This window comes from Hibiscus syriacus, unplaced genomic scaffold (genome assembly GCF_006381635.1).
Source record: "Hibiscus syriacus cultivar Baekdansim isolate YM2019G1 unplaced genomic scaffold, ASM638163v2 tig00112159_pilon, whole genome shotgun sequence".
Lineage (NCBI taxonomy): Eukaryota > Viridiplantae > Streptophyta > Magnoliopsida > Malvales > Malvaceae > Hibiscus > Hibiscus syriacus.
In genome coordinates, this window is record NW_024063263.1 from 2,708,816 (window position 1) to 2,730,018 (window position 21,203).

At 39.4% G+C, this 21,203-nt stretch overlaps 1 protein-coding gene across 2 annotated transcripts; it reads left to right on the forward strand.

Annotated features, from left to right (window-relative positions):
- Positions 1-11,651: 11,651 nt before the first annotated feature.
- Positions 11,652-15,045, forward strand: LOC120175226 (putative receptor-like protein kinase At3g47110). 2 transcript variants are annotated; one of them, XM_039181895.1, is made up of 3 exons: positions 11,652-14,207; positions 14,406-14,471; positions 14,560-15,045. In XM_039181895.1, exons 1-3 carry the CDS (start codon positions 11,771-11,773, stop codon positions 14,910-14,912), a joined length of 2,856 nt encoding a protein of 951 aa, XP_039037826.1. In that variant the 5' UTR covers positions 11,652-11,770; the 3' UTR covers positions 14,913-15,045. The 2 variants fall into 2 exon arrangements, with proteins under 2 accessions (XP_039037826.1, XP_039037825.1); XM_039181894.1 differs by having other exon boundaries at positions 11,652-14,471.
- Positions 15,046-21,203: the final 6,158 nt, after the last annotated feature.

The window sequence follows — 21,203 nt, forward strand, 5'->3', positions numbered from 1 at the left end:
CTCTTTGTGATAACATCTACCACTCCTGGTCATGTGTCCCACTTCATCTACTTCTTCCTGTTGCTTTGCCACCACTCCTATTTGACAAGTATATCTCCAGGGTACCTGTTTATTGTCTTTGTACAGGAACGGAGAGGGAGGTGTAATAATCACCTTTGGAGCTACCTTCTCAGCCACTCGATTCTTGGGAGTAATGACAAGGGGACAACTAGCACTATAGACCCCTTTGGATGATCCCTCAGAGGCGTAAACTTCCGCTTCTTCTTTCTCAGCCACTTTTTTGAAGAACTCGATTTCCTTACTATCCATCATCTCTTGCACCAGCCCTAAGAAATCAGAACACTGTTGTATACTGTGTCTTGTGCAGTTATGGTAGTGGCACATCTCTTCATTGTTGAACTGTTCAAATGGCAGATTAGTCTTTAATAGTCCTACCTTGACCATTTGGCACCACACCCAAGACATGGGTGACATCACCTCCCTAACATTTTTTACAGTCGTTCTTCCTTTCTCTTCAGCGACTGCATTAATCCCGGCTCCTGCATGGTTTGGCAATGGATTCTGGGCTATGTTTGGCTGTTCACTGTCACCAAAATTGATGATGTTTCTTATTCTCAGAGCTTGGACGACCTTTTTGAAAGCGGGACAATTTTCAATAGAATGTCCGGAAACCCCTGCATGGTATTCACACTTAGCACTAGCATCATACCACTTGGGATACGGGGGTTGTATAGGGTCCACATGATAAGGTGAGACTACATGTCGATCATATAATTCGTGGAATAACTCCTTATAAGTCATAGGAATCGGATCAAATTGAGGCCTCTCTCTCCTTAGATCTCTTGCCCCTTGCCTATTGTCAATTTGGGGTGATGCTACCGTTCCCTGTGGTCGGGACACTGTGATATTATGGGAATCATACTGCCTTATGTTGCTGACTTCGTTTTCCTTCTTCCTCATCGACTGTTTCTTGCTGGAATCTCCTCCCTCAAGCTTCCCGCTTTTAATCGCCATTTCAATCATTTCTCCCGCCGTAACTATATCAGCAAAACTTCGAGAAGGATTACCAAAAAAATGTGAGAAAAATAGAGCCTTCAAGGTATTAAAAAAAAGTAGGTTCGTTTCCTCCTCTACCAACGGTGGGTGGACTTGTACTGCTACCTCTCTCCACCTCCGAGCATATTGTCTGAAACTTTCATTATGCTTCTTCTCCATTGTTTGTAGCACCATTCTGTTAGGCCTGACGTCCTTCACATGCTTATACTGGTCGAGAAAAGATTTGGCCAGGTCTTTCCATGTCCTGACATCAACTCTCCTTAGTTGACTATACCATCGCAATGCTGAGCCTACTAAGCTTTCCTGGAAACAGTGGATCAACAGCTGGTCGTCCCCTACGTAACCAGTCATTTTCCTGCAGAACATTGTGATATGGGCAGAAGGGCATTGGGTACCGTCGTATTTCTCGAAGTCAGGGGTTTTGAACTTGGGAGGTAGGACCAGATCAGGAACTAAACTCAGTTCCTTAGCGTCGAGACCATACAAGCTGGTATCTTCTTTCATAGCTTGTACTTCATTTGCTAGCTGCTTATATTGCTCCTGCAACAACTTGTTTTCGCTCTTCTTTGCTTCTTCATCAAGGTCCGGGACCTGGTGATATGGGCTTTCTTTGGGATGCGAACAAGATCCAGGTTGCGGATTAACTGCAATGCCGTCAGGATTTATGTGTACTTTGGTATGGATAGATGTTCCTTGGATATTCGTAGACTGTACCGGGGTAAACCCTGGAGGGTAAAGTGGTTCTTCACTTGTTTGCTCATGGGCCTTTCCGTGCTCTGGATTTCTCCCTCCCAGCATACTTGCCAACTTAGACAGCATATCCTCTTGAGCCTTAAGCATATCTTCTTGCATTTTCCTTATATCATCTTGTAACTGCAGTTGTGTTCTTTCAATTTGAGCAATCTTATCATCCATGGCCTTCCTTGTGTTATAGTGATGCTTGGAATTTCCCAGTATTTCTCTGTCACACAGTTCCTTTTGTTAATGTTTGTATCTTATTTAATGAATATGAAGTATATGATTATGAATGAACAAAGTGCGATGTAGGAAAAATGAAGATGCATTGCGAAAAATGATACATATGTAAAATGCAAGGTGTTGATCCCGGGGCGATTCCCTAGAACAACTTTTTATATTAGAAACGACGTTCAATTACAAAGTTGAAACATATCACAGATAAATCTGCACTGTTTCGCCTATTTGTAGTATATGTGCTAGCAGTTCCAAGATCTTCTGGTTCTCTTCAGCCTCAGGATCCAGCTCTTCGCCTATAGCGGCAGCTTCTTGAGACATGTCGACCAAATACTGTGCGATTCCCCTAGCATGCCCCAGGTAACAAGCGATAAGGTCTTCTCCTCGCTTGGCTCTCGCCTGCGCTCGCTCCCATCGAAAACGCCACTGAGTACCCCGCTCATAAGGAACTATCGATAGCTCACTTGATTGCCTCTGGAACTCCTGAACCATGACTTCGAGCTCACTTACTTGCTTCTTCAAACTTTCGACTTCTCCACGACTCGAGCTACCCTCCTGGTTCCGGTACCGTTGTAATGCAGCCTCTAAACTTGAGATCTTCCCTTTCAAATTCTCACTCTGGGCTTGACTTTCTTGCAATCGCTGCTCTAAACAACTTTTTTCCTTCGACAAAATCCTTACCTGATGTCTGCTTTGCTTGAGCTCTTCCTGACTCTCCTCGGCTGCCCTCTTCAAGCTTGCCACTTCCCGTCTCCACTCAACAGATGATTGCTTGAACTGGAAGCTGTCTGATCTTTCATCATTCGCTGGTAAGTTGATTGAAGATCGTCAAAAATAACCGAAGTTTCTTCTCTGCTTTTTCAACTCGATCCGCTCTACTTTTTTGAATATCGATCTCTAACCCTTTTTGATACACCTCATATTCTAGTTTTTGCATAGTAATTCTCCACTGCCTTCTCTCTGCCTCAAAATCGCGCTTAGCTAGCTCTAATGGAGATGGTACTATCCTCAAATGTTCTTCCACAGGTTGAATGTTTTCAGGATTCACCACGGGGATGTTGTCGTTTACTCGATTGCTTCTCCACTGCTCGTAATCTTGTGATGGCTCGAGATCGTAGGTGAACAAATTCACACGACGAGTCTGCTTCCAAGCTTCAGCAACCCCTCTAACTTTGTTCTTGTATTGATCTCCCTTGAATGCAAAATCTGACCCTAACAAGTCCCTCGTAGCTGGAATGAACTGCCTTGACCCATATTGTCTGGAAACCAACAGAGGTGCATATCCAACAGAACCCATATACCTGGAAAAGGGACCCAATCCCGCTCTCCACACCGATAAAGTATGTCCGAAGTAACATTCCAAAAAGCTCGCCATAGAACATCACCGTCTCTGATATCTTTGAAGATTACCATCCATTTTTCTTCGGTAAAACCTCCAGGCCAATCTTTTGAAAGGAAATCTTTCAAAGGTGAAAACCCGTCTAGAAACACTCGACCTGGCGCCCTCTCGACGTGCTTGAAATGATTGAGGATCCACACTAGCAGTAGGGGTGCATATCCTATAAAACGTCCTTCTCCCTCTCGTCTGCAAGAACTCAAAGAACGAAATGTCTCTGCTAGGATAGCGGGAACATGATCCACATGCTTGTCCAATCTTTCGAACAGGTCGACCACTGATACGTCTATGTATCCTAACACCTTTGGGAAGATAACAAGCCCATAAATCCCTAAAGCAAGTAGGTCAAGCTTCTTTCTTTGATCAGGATGACGATTGATTATTTCCATCAGAGCGGACCAAGGAAAGCATTCACTGTCCCCTTTCTTTTTAATATTTTTTACAACCCAATCCTCACTCATTCCAGTGATCGATAGCAATTTCTTCTTGAACGAATGAGTGACCGGGGGCTTGGTATAGACCCTATCCGCTTGAGCTCTCGGACACCGGAGCAAAGCTTGATACTCTTCTATTGTTAGCGTCACATCCACTCTTCCAAACGTAAAACAGCTGTAACCGGGATTCCAGAACTACGCCAGGGCCCTAAACAGATTTCGATCGATTGGAACATCCAGAAGGTAAGATATGTCGCCATACAACTGATAGAACATCTCTTGATCGGCTGCTTCACATCTCTCCCAAATCTCCTGGAGCTCATTCAAATCATTCTGACGCACATTGACGTGAGTGTAGCTAAACAACTCCGACACGTAACCAGGCTTCAAACTATCTCCGTTAGTCAACTGGGATTGCTCCGACCATCTCAAAACCTCTGCATTGTCTTCAACCTCTTTGTGAACCTTTCGTTCCATATTCTGGCCTTCTAATGGACATCGATCCCCAAATCAACACCATGAAATGGATAATGCAATGCAAAGCAAAAGGAATAAAACAAAGACAAAAGAAAATCAGTTAGTAAACATTAGTCAATTAATCAGGGATAATTTGTTAAAGAATCCTACCCTCACATGCTGGCTACCCAATCATTCTTTATCATTTCCTACCCAACATGATATCTACCCCCATGCTTTACCTGAACATCACAACCCTAGCCGCATGATATCTAATTTAACCTAACCACATGATCTCTAGTTCGCATGCATTTATTCACAGAAAGAAAATAAATGACCCAAAAAGCTTTTCCTTGTGTACACTCCTCACGGGATTCTTAAGGTTCGGGTTAGGCTCAACCTAAGTTCGGGCTCTATATTCACTACATGACGGGTTAGGTTGTAAAGTAATAGGTTCTCGAATTGTCTTTGTCGGTGCCCCCTTGGGCTGCCGAACCCTCAATCCTGGCCCATCACAGGCTTTAGTGGATCGAGTTCAATTTCGAGAGAACACACCTCCTTATGTCCATGCGGAGGTGAATACCATCACGAGGACCATAAGGCGTGAGCTCCAGAAGTGATCCACTATCCCATGCGGAGGTGAAAACCACACGAGGGAGTAGTCTCTCACTCCTACTTAAATAGGACAGAGCGGGGTTTTAGCTCATGTTATGCAAATGCAACTGTGCCGTGTGTGAGGAAAAGCAAAAACAACACAGAATCACAAAACATTCCAAAATCAATCCTCTTTAAACACATAAATAATCTGAAACCAACAACAAACATATCAGTACAACTATTTATTCGTTAGACAAAATATGAACAGAAAGGTACTGAAACCAAACACGGGATCAAAAACCAAATTAAAACGAATTTATAACTTTCATTTGCAAAGACAATTAATTAATCGACTATAGGCCTGACTCTCTAAAAAAAGTCCCCAGCGGAGTCGCCAGCTGTCGAAACGATTTTTAAACGAGTGGGGGGAGCGAGATTTTGAAAAGCCACGTCATTTTTAATTATTCTATTTATGGTTGATTTTTAATTAAAAACAATGTGATTTTAGAAAACCTCTCGTTCCGAAAATTTGGGAATTCATTCACGATAAAAGCACAGGTTTGAAGAGTCGCCACCAATCTTTGATTAGGGTGTGATTGGACACCCAAAAATGTTTTGTCATTTTAAAAAATTAATTTTAATTAAAACAACAAATTTAGGTTTGCGTTACCAGAAATGAGTTCGGGAGTCGGTTACGCGTGGGAAGGATAAGCACCCCCACAACGCCCTAAATCGGTACCTCGTCGATTAATTAATGTCTTTGCAATGAAATTTACAAATTCGATTTTAGTTTGGTTTATGATCCCCAATAAAACAACACATTAATTTTACAACAATCAAAAGCACCAAAATAGATTAAATTAAAATTACCAGGCCTTTAGAAAGATAAAGAATATTCGATCATTTACAAGTATCGAGACCAGATCTTAGATAAGTTCTAACTATCTTTTCTCGATAAATTTAAATAACCGAATATTTCTTTTTCTTCCGTTCCCAAATTTTAAGGTGATAAATCAATTTCTAGGTGTCACTGATGGGATACACTTTTAATTTAAAATCGTCGAAAGTGGATATCTAATCAGTTAAGACAACCCACTTAAAACAATTTTAAATTAAAAGGATATTACCCTTAATCAAATTATGTAATAATGTCGAGTCATGCTTATGAGGATATCATACATAAACTAGTTAAATAATACAACTCATTCGAATAAATATTTAAATCTAAAAATGCACATATAATTATATATTAAACAAATAAACCTACTATGTTAATATGCAACAAATATTTCTTATGTCTAATCATTTAATAACTGCAAATAATATTTATCTCATTTACTTAAGGTTGAAAATAAAATAAAAATTGCATAACATACATACATAAAAATGTACATACCATACATAAAATAGTAATATGAATGTCATTACTTATGGACAAAAATTAAATCTACTGCTAAAAACCCAATTCTAAATTTAATGCTACCATATAGGACTAAAATGACAAACACTAAAGCTAGGCAACCAAAATACAAACTGATCAGTAAATTAATCAAAACAACTAGGATTAAATTACCAAATAACAGAAATTACAAGCTAAATGTGAAAACAAATAAAAAGGGAAAATAACATAGGCTGAGGACTAAAACATAACATGTTTACAATACACAGACCAAAATACAAACACAGAAATTTAGGACTAAAACAGAATGCTCGGAAAATAAGAAGACCAAGTTACTAATAAACAGATTACATTCAAGGACCAAAACAAAACAGTTTCAAAACTGAAGGATCTCGTACCAGATTAACCCAACTATCCCAAAACGCGACGTACCACTCCCAGACTCAATGCGCTGCCGTTTTGAAACTACACAAACGACACCGTTTTGGCGTTTTGGATATATGGAAACAAAGGGTAAGTTTTAACCCTAATCCTCATTCTCATCCTATCTCTAAACAGCTGAAACCTCACCCCCACCAACCGTTTTCTCTCAACCTCTTTCCTCTTCTTCTTCAACCCTCACCGAAGCCCCCAACCGCCGTGGCCTCCGCCGCCTAAGGGCTCCGATGAGGAGCCTAGACGTCACCTGACCCTTTGCCGACCAAACCCAAAACCAAAGGGCTAAAACAACCCTAACCTCACTGCCACACCACACGACCACCATGGGTTCCCCCTTTCTCACTCGTCTGTTTACTCAAAACCCAGGCCTCCACCACTTAAACACTCCGACGAGAACCCCCATGTCCTGACTCAGAAACCCCAACTAGATCTAGCCTTTTAGAGACCTACGACCCACGAATAAACACGAAAACAAAACCCTACATACCCACCACTCGAAACAGGAACCAAGAGTCACGCGAATCTTACCCTTGATGACCCAACGTGGCTCGGTCTTGGGCGATGGCGACGTTCTGCTCTTCGACTAAGGAAGGTGAAGGGTTTTTTTGTTTGCTTTGTTTTTTGTTGACTGATATGCTAATGGGTTTTTGGACTCTGGTTATGGATTTCTTCTGTTTCGTGGTCCTTTTGATGGTTGGTTCTCTGCTTCGTGATGACTGGTTCCCTCGATGATCACTGGTTTGGTGATTGTGTTTTTTTGGTTTTGTGCTTTTTTCCTTCGATGATAGCTGATGGGTTGAGCGTTTTTTTTTGCTTGGATGATGACTGATAACTCCCAGAACCCAAAATCTCCCTTCTGGTTTCGTTTTCACTGCTATTTCTAGTTGATTTTTTTTCTGTTTTTTGTGCCTTCTGTTCTGCTTCTTGTTTCGTGTGTTTGCAGGGCACTGGCGAGAGCAGATCACGGGCGGCAGCTGTGGGTAGCTGAGCCATTGCTCGGTTGGTCGTGCGCGATCTGGAAATGCAGTGGTGGCTTCACGTGAGTCTGCAGTCGGCTCGGGAATCACAGAGGGCTGGGAACCGTTGGATCGTGGAGCCAGATCCAACGGCCTTCCTGCTGCGGCGCTAGAGGCTGGTGACAAGGAAACCCTAATGGGTTAGGGTTTCTTCAGTTGGGCTGAAGAACTGGGTTGTTGGGAACTGGGCTCGTTTGGTCCAACCTGTTGTAATCTTAGTTTAATTAGAATTTGTAAAAGACCAAAATAAAACATTAATCAGTATTTAGTTACTTACTTATTTATATATATAAATACTATAATATTTATAAGTACCCAATGTATATACTCGTATGCATCACTAATATAGAACACGTAACCACTATGAAATCCAACATATCATTAATGATAACCCTAACTAACGTGTCCTACGAACTTAGTAATAACCAGAAATTAATCATAAGGATACACATAAGACGTCCCGGACAAAATGAGCATCTACAATAACATGACTAATATCAAAATACGTCTCTAACACTCTATTAATTAGTCTCTTTGGCTCGTATTCTTTTTCTAGAGTATTTCGGTCTTAATATTTCATTTTAGGATTAAAAAATCTCTATTTTAGAGTATTGATCGTTTGTTGACCAACGGTTTTCAATATGGAGAAACTTTTTACTCCAATATAAAATATTAGATGTCAAAATATTCCTTAAAAAATTAGGACCCGAAATAATGTCTCATCAGTTAAATATCTTTGCTTCATCTCCTAGACATCGACCTCGATGTAGAATGAATGGTGGAGGCTATTAGTCGCTAGTATTGAACGCTTCAACGACTCTTGGAGGTAGTAGAAAGGAGGAAAGTTCTTCCTATAGAAAAAGAAGGTGCTTAAGTCGTTTGTATTTGGATCCAGGTACCTTTACTCTGTTGAATTTTCTATTCTCCTTTTTAATTGGTTGAATCGATCTGGAAAAGAAAATAGGGGATCTTACCTCTTTTATTTGGATCCACACCCTATAGTGACAAATACTCGAATCCTCTAAAAAGAAAAACATTCTCTTTTATCATTGAGGCCGGTCGATGAGTTCGACCAATTTATTCTTATATGTTTAACTCTAAAAATGCAAATACATACGACATTAAACATAAACCCAATCTATTAACAGAATCGTCTCACTGTTGCAACCAAAACCCAGTCTCCCACCGTGAAACTACGCATATCGTCGTACAAAACTCCGCGATTAGTTTCAAGTCAAAAACCCTGCTACCACCACTCCATCTTATCACAAATTAAGCATACATGAAGGTGATCTCTTACAAGAACTTCAACTGCACAGAAGATTGGTTGGTCGATTGCTGTATCTTACACACACTAGGCCTGATATCACTTATTGAGTTCATATTTTAAGTCAATTCGTTTCAGCTCCACGGCAACCTCATCTCATGGCAGCCTATCATTTGTTATCTTATGTTAAGAAAACTTCTGACTTTGGTTAATTTTTACTCATCTAACGATCTTAAAAAGATGTAAATCAATATGTATGGATAAAAAACTGATTTATATTGGATACTAAAATTCATTGAAACAAATATTATATATATATATATATAGTTAATCATTCGTATTTGGTTTATTAAGTAATTAATTAAAATCATCTACATTCATATCCCTAGAATTCAAATTCTAAATATTATTTAAGAAGCCTAACATTTTATCCCGTTAGATCAAATTATAGTTAATGGGATAAGTCTTCCTTTTAACATGTTGTCATTGCCAAAAATACATGCATTAATTATAAGTCCCCACCCAAGAAAATGGCTCATATATGAAAAATAAATCTTAACGTCCCCTTTAAATAATGGGATTGACTAATCTAGAACGAGTACAATAGAGACAATGACGACTCTTCCAACCCAATTTGCTCCATTCTTAAACATCAGAGTTCGAACCATTGATCTTGCTTAAGGGATCTAGTGTCTCATCTCATTATAATTGTATTTTTGAAACCTAGTCTTAAAGTTGTAAAAGTGCATTCAAGGAACTTAAGGGCTCAATGGTTTTTAATAAACTTGGAAACTCAAAACTATGTTGATACATTCGGTTGGTACCGATACCATACCTAGAATATAGATACTAATAGAAATCGACACGATACATATAGAGTAAGAACCTCGGCAGCGAAGTATGAGCGGCGCAAGTCAGGGTCTACCATGTCCTCCTGCTGGAGGAAAAGGGCATTGACCATAGGTAGGAGCACATCCACCTCCTCGTCCCCGATAAGCTTCAAGAGGCATGAACTTGATCATCATAAAAGTTAGGATCAAAGCCACACCAACTGGTTTGGCAATAAGGAACATATCGGTTTTCATTGTCGGAGAGTTCTAATGAGAGGAATTGGCGACGATGATTGAAAAAATTGGCATCCGTTTATATACAAATTTCCAAGCTGTTGGATCACCAACTTACCACTCAATTTCTCTAAATTTTATATTCAGGACTTAGTCAAGGTCTTGACCTCTTCAAAAATGGTAATATTTCAGAATGATCATTTTAAAAAATAGAATAAAGTATGAATTTCATCACTCCTATTTTAGTTACTAAAGTTTAAAAATTTTTAATTTACTCATTGAACTTTTGATTTGCTCCTATTTTGGTATAAGTTAATACAAAGGTAAGTTATCAGCTTGACTAGATTTCGATGTTGAACATTTCTTAAAACCTCGCATGGAGATGTTACCTTGGAGATTATTCTGGCTTAAATTTAGTGAACGAAGCCATCTCAATTGTCCGAATTCACTCGGGATATTGCCTTTCAAACTGTTATTGAATAGGTTAGCCTCCCTTAGGAAGCTCAAATTCCCGCTGATGGAGATATGGAGCCGCCAAGTTGCAGCCCAGGCAGGCTCAAACCGATGACCCTTTGATGGAGATGTTACCTTGGAGATTATTCTGGCTTAAATCTCGCATGGAGATGTTACCTCATTTTTTATGGTTCATTATATTTTGTCCCCTTGAAATAGTATCTTGACACCGTCCGTTGCAGTCCATATTTTACAGTTTTGGCTCTTTTTATCGTTATACCTGTATCCCGCAATGCTTCTTACCAGAAAGAGGTATCTTAATACAAACTTATCATTATACCTTTGGATATACAACTCTTCTGTCTAGCTACTTACTAACTAATGGCTACATCTATATGTTTTATTAATCTAATAATAATAATAATGAGTCTAAGTTTGATATAAATACTTATAAGAAATCCTTGGCGTTGGTGGATCTTCATCGCTGAATTAAAGAGTTTGATTATTTGCAATTGAAAAGGAGTTGGGCGTTGGCCGCAGTCCTAATGTTTCTTTACTTTTGTGCAAGATTTTGTGTAAGGAATTTGATGTCTTGATATGGTTGTCTGGGCGTTCTAGTCTTTTAAGGTCGGGGCTTGTTTAGTGGTTTCAGTAGGTTCTAGGAGTTTGTTGTTTGTTTCTGTTAGTTGCTTCTGTTGTGTTTTTGTTTCGAATATATTTTTTTCTTCCATTTAGGTCTAGGGAGGTTTTTAACGGTTGTGTTTTTGTTTCGAATATATTTTTTCTTCCATTTAGGTCTAGGGAGGTTTTTAACGAGGCATTCTTTCATAGTGAATTATCAATAAAATCAATCCTTGCTGAGCAAAAAAAAAAACGTTTAAGAAGTCAGTATGTAAACACTATACTAAGCGAGAGGAGGAGGTTTCTTCTTCTTTGGATTGGGACTTTCCATCTTACAATCCTTCTTATCCCTTTTTCTTATCATTCAAATATTGATAAAAAAAAATAAGAAAAAAAATGAACTGCTAATGGTCGATGTAATCTTGTTCCATCAACGGTTATAAATTTAAATAAGATAAGCGTTGATTATCTGACGTTGAATATATGTGAACCTCTGACGAAATTTTCCTCCGCTCAACTCTTTCTTTTCCCTGCCCCTCACAATCTTGCTTGTAATCAGACTTGTTGCTAAACCTTCAAGAAAAACAAATTACAGCTAATAATGGAGAAATCAAGCTTGAAAATCGATTGTATTGTTCACTTCAGCTTCTTGCTTTGCATTGTTGCAGTGATCACCTTGGTATCTACTTCCTTCAAACTTGGCATGGCGGCCATGGGGAACGAAACTGACAGACTAGCTTTGCTTGCTTTCAAGGATCAGCTTGTTGGTGGTCTACTTTCATGGAATGCTTCGCTCCATTTTTGCGAGTGGCAAGGCGTTCGATGTGGTAGGCGGCATCAAAGGGTCATCAGCTTGAGCCTGCCTGCTATGAACCTTGGCGGCTCCATATCTCCATCCGTCGGTAATTTGAGCTTCCTAAGGGAGGCTAATCTATTCAATAACAGTTTGAAAGGCAACATCCCGAGTGAATTCGGACAACTGAGACGGCTTCGTTCTCTAAATTTAAATCGCAATAATCTCTATGGCAACATCCCTATGGAACTTGGCAATTGCTCAAGCTTTGTATTTCTTAATTTAAGTTACAACAGCCTTTCTGGGGAACTTCCTTCTGGATTGGGGGATGATATGAAGAATCTGATAACACTCTCTGTTGCTGGAAATGATTTAGTTGGGGGAATTCCATCTTCTTTGGGAAACTTGTCATCATTGGAGAATCTCAGACTTGAACATAACCATTTTGAAGGAGTTGTACCCGATTCTTTAGGTAGATTACCGAACTTGAAAATATTTTCCATCCAGGAAAATAACCTGTCCGGTATCATACCTAGTTCCATCTACAATCTTTCCTCTTTGACACATGTTAGTATGGGTCGAAATAACTTATCTGGTGGTCTTGCACCTCAGCTCGGTTTCGCTTTTCCGAACCTTGTAACACTGTATCTTACAGAAAACCAATTCAATGGAAGAATTCCGAGATCAGTCTCTAATGTCTCTGGTCTAAACCAGCTTGACATCAGCTCAAATGGCTTCAGTGGATTAGTTCCTGATGATCTTGGAAAGCTTCGAAATCTTCTGCTGTTCGATGTTCACGATAACGACCTTGGACTCGGGACAGAAGGAGACTTGGATTTTCTTTCTTCTCTAAGAAATTGCAGTCGATTGCAGTATTTGTACATCCATGCGAATAGATTAGGAGGGATGTTGCCAGACACCGCGGCAAATTTATCAGCGCAGCTTGAAGATCTTTATATGGGAGGGAATCCGATTTCTGGAAGCATTCCTCAAGGAATTGGTAATCTTTACGGGCTTACGAATGTTTATTTTGGGGAAAGCTTGCTTACAGGGAAACTTCCTGTTTCCATTGGACAGCTCCAGAATCTTGGCCAGTTAGACATCTCTTTGAATCATTTATCTGGTGAAATTCCATCCTCCATTGGCAATCTTTCTCGATTGTTGTACCTTTACTTAAACGGTAACGATTTTCGGGGAACGATTCCATCGACTCTCAGGGGATGCAAAGATATGGAGGAGATGGATCTTTCGCTAAATAAACTCGGTGGTACGATACCGGATCAGCTGGTTGCTGCTTTTCAAAGTTTGATTACTCTGAATTTGTCTCACAACTCTTTCAATGGTACCTTTCCATCAGATATTAGGAATTCAAAGAATCTCGTAGAGTTATATGTTGATAACAACAATTTCTCAGGAGAAATTTCAGAGCAGTTTGGTGAGATTTCAGAACTAAAAATCTTGCACATGCAGGGAAACTACTTTCAAGGTAGTATTCCTCGATCTCTCGGCTCTTTACGAGGTCTCGAAATCTTAGATCTCTCTGGTAATAACTTGTCTGGACCGATACCACTTGAACTTCAAAAGCTTCCATTTTTGGTGAGTTTAAACCTTTCTTTCAATCAATTGGAGGGTGAAGTTCCAGAAGAAGGGGTTTTCAAGAATATCAGTGGATTCGCTATTATTGGGAATAAGGATCTTTGTGGGGGAATCCCTGAAATAGAGCTTCCGAAATGCTTCGGTAAGAAGGCAACTGAAAAACGAAATGGTTTCTCGAAGAAATCGATTGTCGTTATCATCATTAGCCTTTCGCTTGCCTTGATTTCGGTTGCATTCATTGTCATCCTTTGCTGGCGAAAACAATCGCAAAAAGAAATGATTCCTCTGTCTTTGCGGCAGCAAGTTAGCCTCTTTCAAGTTTCGTACAAGGAACTTGTTGAAGCCACTAACGGGTTCTCAGCCTTGAACTTCCTTGGTAAGGGAAGTTTTGGGTCTGTCTATAAAGGGTTTCTTAATCAACAAGAAAACCCTGTCGCGGTCAAAGTACTGAACCTTGAAAACCTCGGGGCTGTCAAGAGTTTCATAGCTGAATGCGAGGTTTTAAGAAATATTCGACATCGGAATCTAGTCAAGCTGATAACTTGTTGTTCAAGCATAAACTTCCAAGGCAATGATTTCAAGGCTATAGTTTTGGAATTCATGGCAAATGGAAGTTTAGAGAGTTGGCTTCATCATGATCACGGTGAAGGTCACTCACGTCAACTCGACTTTGCTGAAATGTTAAACATTGCAATAGATATGGCAAATGCAATAGATTACCTTCATCGCCATTGCCGAACACCGATTGTTCATCGGGATCTAAAGCCATCCAATGTCCTTCTTGATGATGACATGGTTGCACATGTCAGTGACTTCGGCATGGCTAAGCTCCTTTTTTGTACTGCAGGTGATCTGGACAACGAGCAAACAACTTCCTTGGTCATCAAAGGAACGATCGGGTATCTCGCCCCAGGTCAATTTCATATCTTTTGTGATCTTATTTTTGCCTTAGATATACTTTTCTTGTGATGTATTCGTATTATGTAACCGTATCGTTTCAGAATGCGGCATGGGTGATCCGACATCCCCCGAAGGGGACATTTACAGCTATGGAATTATCATCTTGGAGATGATCACCGGAAAAAGGCCGACGGATGATATGTTCAAGGATGGGATAAGTCTTCATAGTTTATGTAAGATGGCATTGCCGGAACAAGTGGAGGAGATCTTAGATTCTCGATTGCTTGGAGAAATCAATGAGCGAGGAGATCAGAACATGTTGGACTGTTTGGTTTGGTTCACCAATGTGGGAGTTGCATGCTCTGTCGAAGTTCCTGACAAGAGAATGAAGATTGAGGATGTTGTCGCTGAATTGGTTGCAATCAAGGCAAGGCTGCATGGAATCCATGTTTAATTTAGAGTTGTCCGAGTGAAATAAACCAGCAATATGTCTGTGTTTGTAAAACTCGATTATTTAGACTAATCTTACGTTTGGTGCAATATCGTTTTACCATAATTAACATCCATAATTACAGATTCACTACCAATCTTTGTTATTGTCTTTTTTCATTGGGAATCTTTAACATTTAATTCAAATATGATCCATCAAACTAACTTTAATAAGCAACCTTCAACATATATTATTTAAGACAACTAACACGAGAGAGCACCAACTTACCACTCAATTTCTCTAAATTTTATATTCAGGACTTAGTCAAGGTATTGCCCTCTTCAAAAATGGTAATATTTCAGAATGACCTTTAAAAAATAGAATAAATTATAAATTTCATCACTCCTATTTTGGTTACTAAAGTTTAAATTTTTTTAATTTACTCATTGAACTTTTGATATGCCCCTATTTTGGTATAAGTTAATACAAAGGTAAGTTATCAGCTTGACTAGATTTCGATGTTGAACATTTCTTAAAACCTCGCATGGAGATGTTACCTTGGAGATTATTCTGGCTTAAATTTAGTACGAAGCCGTCTCAATTGTCCAAATTCACTAGGGATATTGCCTTTCAAACTGTGATTGAATAGGTTAGCCTCCCTTATAAAGCTGTTGTAACATAAAATCTTCCTGCAGGCAGTCTGGAACTGATGACCCTTTGATGCTCCCAACCACATGGAACACGAATCCTTCCATGAAAGTAGATCGCCATGAGATCCACCAACAAGCTGATCCTTCAAAGAAAGCAAAGCTAATGTGAACAATACAATTGATTTTCAACATAGATTTCTCCATTATTAGCTGGGGATTTTTGTTTGAAGGTTTAGCAACATATTCATGCTTTACTTCACTTGGACTAGTAGACTGAGTTGACTTCATTGAGTTGATGCTCGAGTTCGTTTGTCCATTGTTGTGCATATATATAAATTTGATGCAGTCTTTGCCTTAATTGTATGCAACAGTGACAACATCGTCAATCTTCAAATCTCTCGACAGGAACTTCAACAGAACATGCATGCAACACCCACATTAGTGAACCAAACCAAACAGCCCAACATGCTAGAAACATCGACCATTTTCATCTCTAAGGGAATCATTCCTTCATAGAAATACTGGAGAAGCATTTGCTCGGTTAATCCGTGTTGCAGACAACTTGCGCAAAGCTTCTTGAATATCTCCCAATAGTCGTAAAGCGGCTCTCCTTCTTTTTGTTTAATTCCCAATATGTTTCTACTCAATTCGCTTGCCTTTACCGCTGGGAAAAACCTGTCAAGAACGATTCGATTTAAACCAACCCATGTATGGATAAAATTTGGCTGTAAGTAAAATAACCACTCTTTAGCTAAACCAGATGAAGAAAAAAGGAAAGCTCGTAATTTTATTTAGTTATCGAAAACTCTCTGTGGTTTCATGCTTTAATAAACCAAGTGGAATTCGGCCAAATGTTTTTGTGGACTTTCATCAGGAAGCCCGTTGAAGGTAAGAAGAAGATGAATAAGCATTGTCTTTAGTTGAAACAGAGTTTAGCCTTGAGGAAAGACGATACAAAAGGGTTGTTGTATGGCAGGTGTCGCGACTAATTTTTGGATCGTGCGATTGTCCATTGGTTTGAGTGCTTTTGGATTCTCTCAATTCAGAATCGAGTCATCGCTTTAGCCTTTGGCTATGGAAAACTTAGCTAAGTATGATAGAAATCATACTTAGCATTTTTAAAAAGAAAACTTTTAAAGAAAAATAAAAGAAAAAGTAAAACTTTATAAAACTAAAGAAAGAAACAAGAGAATTCAAGAGTGAATGATCTCAATGATCCTAATGATGAATTGAGGCTTACCACAATAGGGTATTTATAGTCCTCAAAATTCCTAAAAGATTACATTAAAACTAAAAGATAATTATGAAAGATAATTCCTAAAATTAAAAATAAATCCTAATTTAAATTTGAAAAATGTTGCTAAGTCTCCTGTTCCACGTAATCTACTGACTGGACCTTCTAGAAGCTATTGACTGGATGTCACATCAACGAAATCATGCCCGTTAATCCAGTCATGATTCCAGAAAATCAAAAATTACACATTTCATCAGTTTTATTAACATTTCTGGAATATACTCTCTTGCATTGAAAATGAACGAAAAAGACCAAGTTAGCAACTTAAAATAACTAATCAAGGAGTAATTAATCACAAAATAATGCATAATTTGAGCACTAATCAGTGGAGATCTCCAAAAGCAGAGAGACCCCCCAAACAACCTAATCTACAATAAAAAAAACAAAACACTCAGCATGGAATTAGGGCAAGAGAATGAAGATTGAGGATGTTGTCACTCAATTGTACCTAGTAAGATCTAACCTGAATTTTATTTATTAATGATGTGACCTGATCTGAACAAGATCCGGCCTGAACTCCATCTGGAATTAACCTGATATTTCGTTGGTTAGGATCCGAACCATTTTGACTTGAACTGATATCGATTCGAACTGAATCCAATTTCAGATCAACTTAAAAATGACCTGATCTGATTCGACTTGAACCTAACTTGATCTGAGTCGAACTGTTACATTAACCTGACATTATTTGTATCCAATTTAACCTGACATTATTTGTATGCAATTTAACCTGACATGATAAGATCTGACCTAAAACCTAAACTATTACATGATATCACCGTTATTTTTATGCTTTTCGTTCCTTTCTTGGCTCATTCTTCTCTCCTGCTATTCTAGTGTCCATGCTGGTGCCTAGTTTCTTGGGTGCAGTGATCTTGTGTCCAGTGTTCATCGATAGGTTTATGTTAAAGCTCTTTTGGGTTGATGGATGAAGCAGGGATTTCTGCTCGTTTGGAGGTGTGTAGTTAATGTTTGTATTTCATATAGGATACTGTATGTATCTAATCTTTGTAGCTAGTTATGGACTGGGTTAGCAACGAAGTTTTCGGCTTTGGCTATGTTGTAATAGGGATCATGTTTATATCTTATTTTCCATCCCAAGGTTCATTCTTTTTCCTCCATTTACGTATAGGGAGGTTTTTTAATGAGGCCATTGGGATAGAATACTTTGTGATATCTAATACAAAGTACCCATTTTTAAAAAAAGAAGAAGAAGGTGTTGACACGAACTTACCACCACAATTTCTCTAAATTTGATATTCAGGACTTAGTCAAGGTATTGGTCATATGCCATGGTAGCTTCTGCCCACCTTATTAACCGATTGCCTACTAAGGTTCTTGATGGAATGTCACCTTTTGAGAAGTTATACAACAAGAAACCTGATTATTCTCAGCTGAAAGTGTTTGGGTGTCAATGTTTCCCTCACTTAAGGCCATTTCAAAATCATAAGTTGGAGTTTCGTTCGCAGGCTTACACATGTCTTGGCTTCAGCCCTAAGCATAAGGGTTATCAGTGCCTTGCAAGCAATGGACGGGTTTATATATCACGCCATGTCATATTTAATGAGTTAGTGTTTCCATTTGCAGGTAAAGACACTGGAAAGGTGCTTCACAGGACACCAACGTGGCAGGCTCCAAAAATTCCAGTTGTTTCTAATATCAAAAGATGGCATCAAGTAGCTGTTCCAGTCGATGCTGAAGATAGTGTGAATGAGGAGGAGGTTGAAACTGCTGCAAATCAAATGCAACAACACACAGTTGAAACTGCTGCAGATCAAATGCAAAAACATACAGTTGTAACTACTGCAGATCAAGTTCAACAACAAGCGCCGCCTGAAGTTGTGGCTGAAATCGTACCTGTCTTAGACACCGTTGAAGAGGTTGTGCCGGTTTTAGAAATTACCACGACTACCAGTTCCGATATTAATATGACTGATGCTGATGAACATACTGGCACTGGAATAAATGCATGTGATAATCTGCCCAGTGGGTCTGGAAACAATGTTGTAGGCTTGCTAAGGCAAAACTGTCACCCCATGGTGACTCGCAGCAAGCGTGGGGTATTCAAACCCAAGTCGTACGCCACCTACTTTGAAGATGAAATTCCCGCCTCAGTTCATGATGCATTGCAATCTGATAACTGGAGAGCAGCAATTCAAGCTGAACTGGATGCTCTTATAAAAAATAATACATGGTCAGTTGTAAAACTTCCAGCAGGGCGAGTTCCAGTGGGCTGCAAGTGGTTATTCAAAATCAAGCGAAACCCTGATGGATCTGTTCATAGGTATAAAGCACGGTTAGTTGCGAAGGGCTTTTCACAAGTGCCTGGTTATGACTTCACTGATACCTTTAGCCCGGTTGTGAAGTTTTCCACCTTCAATATTGTGCTAGCTCTAGCTGTAACAAATGGGTGGGAATTGAGACATGTGGACATCAATAATGCGTTTCTTAATGGGGACTTAGAGGAAGATGTTTTCATGAAACAACCACCGGGGTTTGAGCAAATGGCTGAGGATGGAACTCCTCTTGTCTGCAAGCTGCACAAGGCCCTCTATGGTCTTCGCCAAGCGCCCAGGAACTGGCATACCAAACTTAGAGACAACCTTGTTGAAATGGGATTTACTGCATCCCGAGCAGATCATTCATTGTTCATCAGCAAGGGGCATGGCAGTGACATTTATATATTAGTGTATGTTGATGACATCGTTATTACTGGGCAGTCACCATGCAAAATTCAAGAGGTAGTGCACTTGCTTGGAGAACGGTTCTCTCTCAAAGATTTAGGAATGCTTAGTTACTTCTTGGGAATAGAAGTACATCGTTCAAATGGCACTGTTATGCTAAGTCAAAAAAAAATTTATACTTGAACTTCTAGAGAAGGCATGAATGAAGGGAGCTGCTGGTTGTGGTACGCCGATGATCTTGGCTTCGAAGTTGTCAGCAAACGAGGGAGAGTTATTGACGGATGCTACAGAGTATCGCAGTATAGTAGGCTCGTTGTTGTATGCATTCCATACACGACCTGACCTAGCTTATAGTGTTGGAAAAGTAGCTCAATACATGCAGGCGCCACGTGAAGCGCACACGATTGCAATCAAACGAATATTGAGATACTTGGCTGGTACTGTTAACTATGGGTTGTTGTTTCGACCAGTGGATGACTCCTTGATGATTGCCGCATTTGCTTACGCAGATTGGGGCGCGAATGTTGATGATCGAAGGTCCATATCTGGTTTTGGAGTGTTTGCAGGCAAATGTCTGGTTACCTGGTGTTCTAAAAAGCAAAAAACTGTGTCAAGATCAATCATGGAGGCTGAGTACAAATGCATAGCAGACACTGCAGCAGAAGTGACTTGGATAAATGCTCTACTTGTTGAACTTGGTCTTCCACAGCGACAAGAACCAGTAATATGGTGTGATAACACAGGGGCAGTAGCAATGAGTGCAAACCCTGTTTATCACGCTTAGTCCAAACACATCGACATGGATGTCCATTTCGTTCGGGAAAAAGTTGCTGCTGGCCTGCTGAAAGTAAACTACGTTCCAGCCGCACATCAGGTTGCAGACGGGTTCACCAAAGCTTTGTCTAAGACTGCCTTCGAAGAATTTCGCAAAAACGTGTGTGTGGTGTCTTTAGTCTAGTTGCAGAAAGAGAAGAAGGAAATAGTAGGGGGAATGTTAGACTGTTGATATGCGTATGGTTCTGGTCTATGCATGTGCTGTGCATTCACGTGTATGTGCTTTAAACAGGTGGTTAGTTTGTTAAAAGTTAGCTAAGGCTGTTAAGCAGTTAGAGAGAGTTTGTTGAGCCGTTATTGAGCCATTGTACACTTATAAATTGCTGCTCATGTTGATAATAAGAGAAATGCTTTTCCTGTGTAATCACCTATTCTCTCTACTTCTCATTACCAAGGTTCATTCTTTTTCCTCCATTTACGTATAGGGAAGTTTTTTAATGAGGTCATTGGGATGGAATACTTTGTGATATCTAATACAAAGTACCCATTTTTTAAAAAAAGAAGAAGAAGGTGTTGACACGAACTTACCACCACAATTTCTCTAAATTTGATATTCAGGACTTAGTCAAGGTATTGGTCTCTTCAAAATGGTAAAATTACATAAAGATTCCCTTCAAAAGTATAAGATCATAAATTAATGTTAAGGTAAATTTTCAATTTGACCCTTTAAAAAAATTATATTTCGATTGTTGTTCCCTTAAAAAAATTTGAAAACTTATTTAGATCTACTCGTGTATGGTTAGGTGTGAATTTAGGATTTTTTTTTTTAGAATTTCAATCATCATTAATGGTGATGGTTGACATTGATGAACAACGCCTAATGCGACAATGACCGGTAACATTTTGGTTTGCC

Coding starts and splice junctions, on each gene's coding strand:
- LOC120175226 (XM_039181894.1), top strand. CDS start 11,771: ATGGAGAAATCAAGCTTGAAAATCGATTGTATTGTTCACTTCAGCTTC. Junction 14,472..14,559: donor GATCGGGTATCTCGCCCCAG/GTCAATTTCATA, acceptor GTATCGTTTCAG/AATGCGGCATGGGTGATCCG.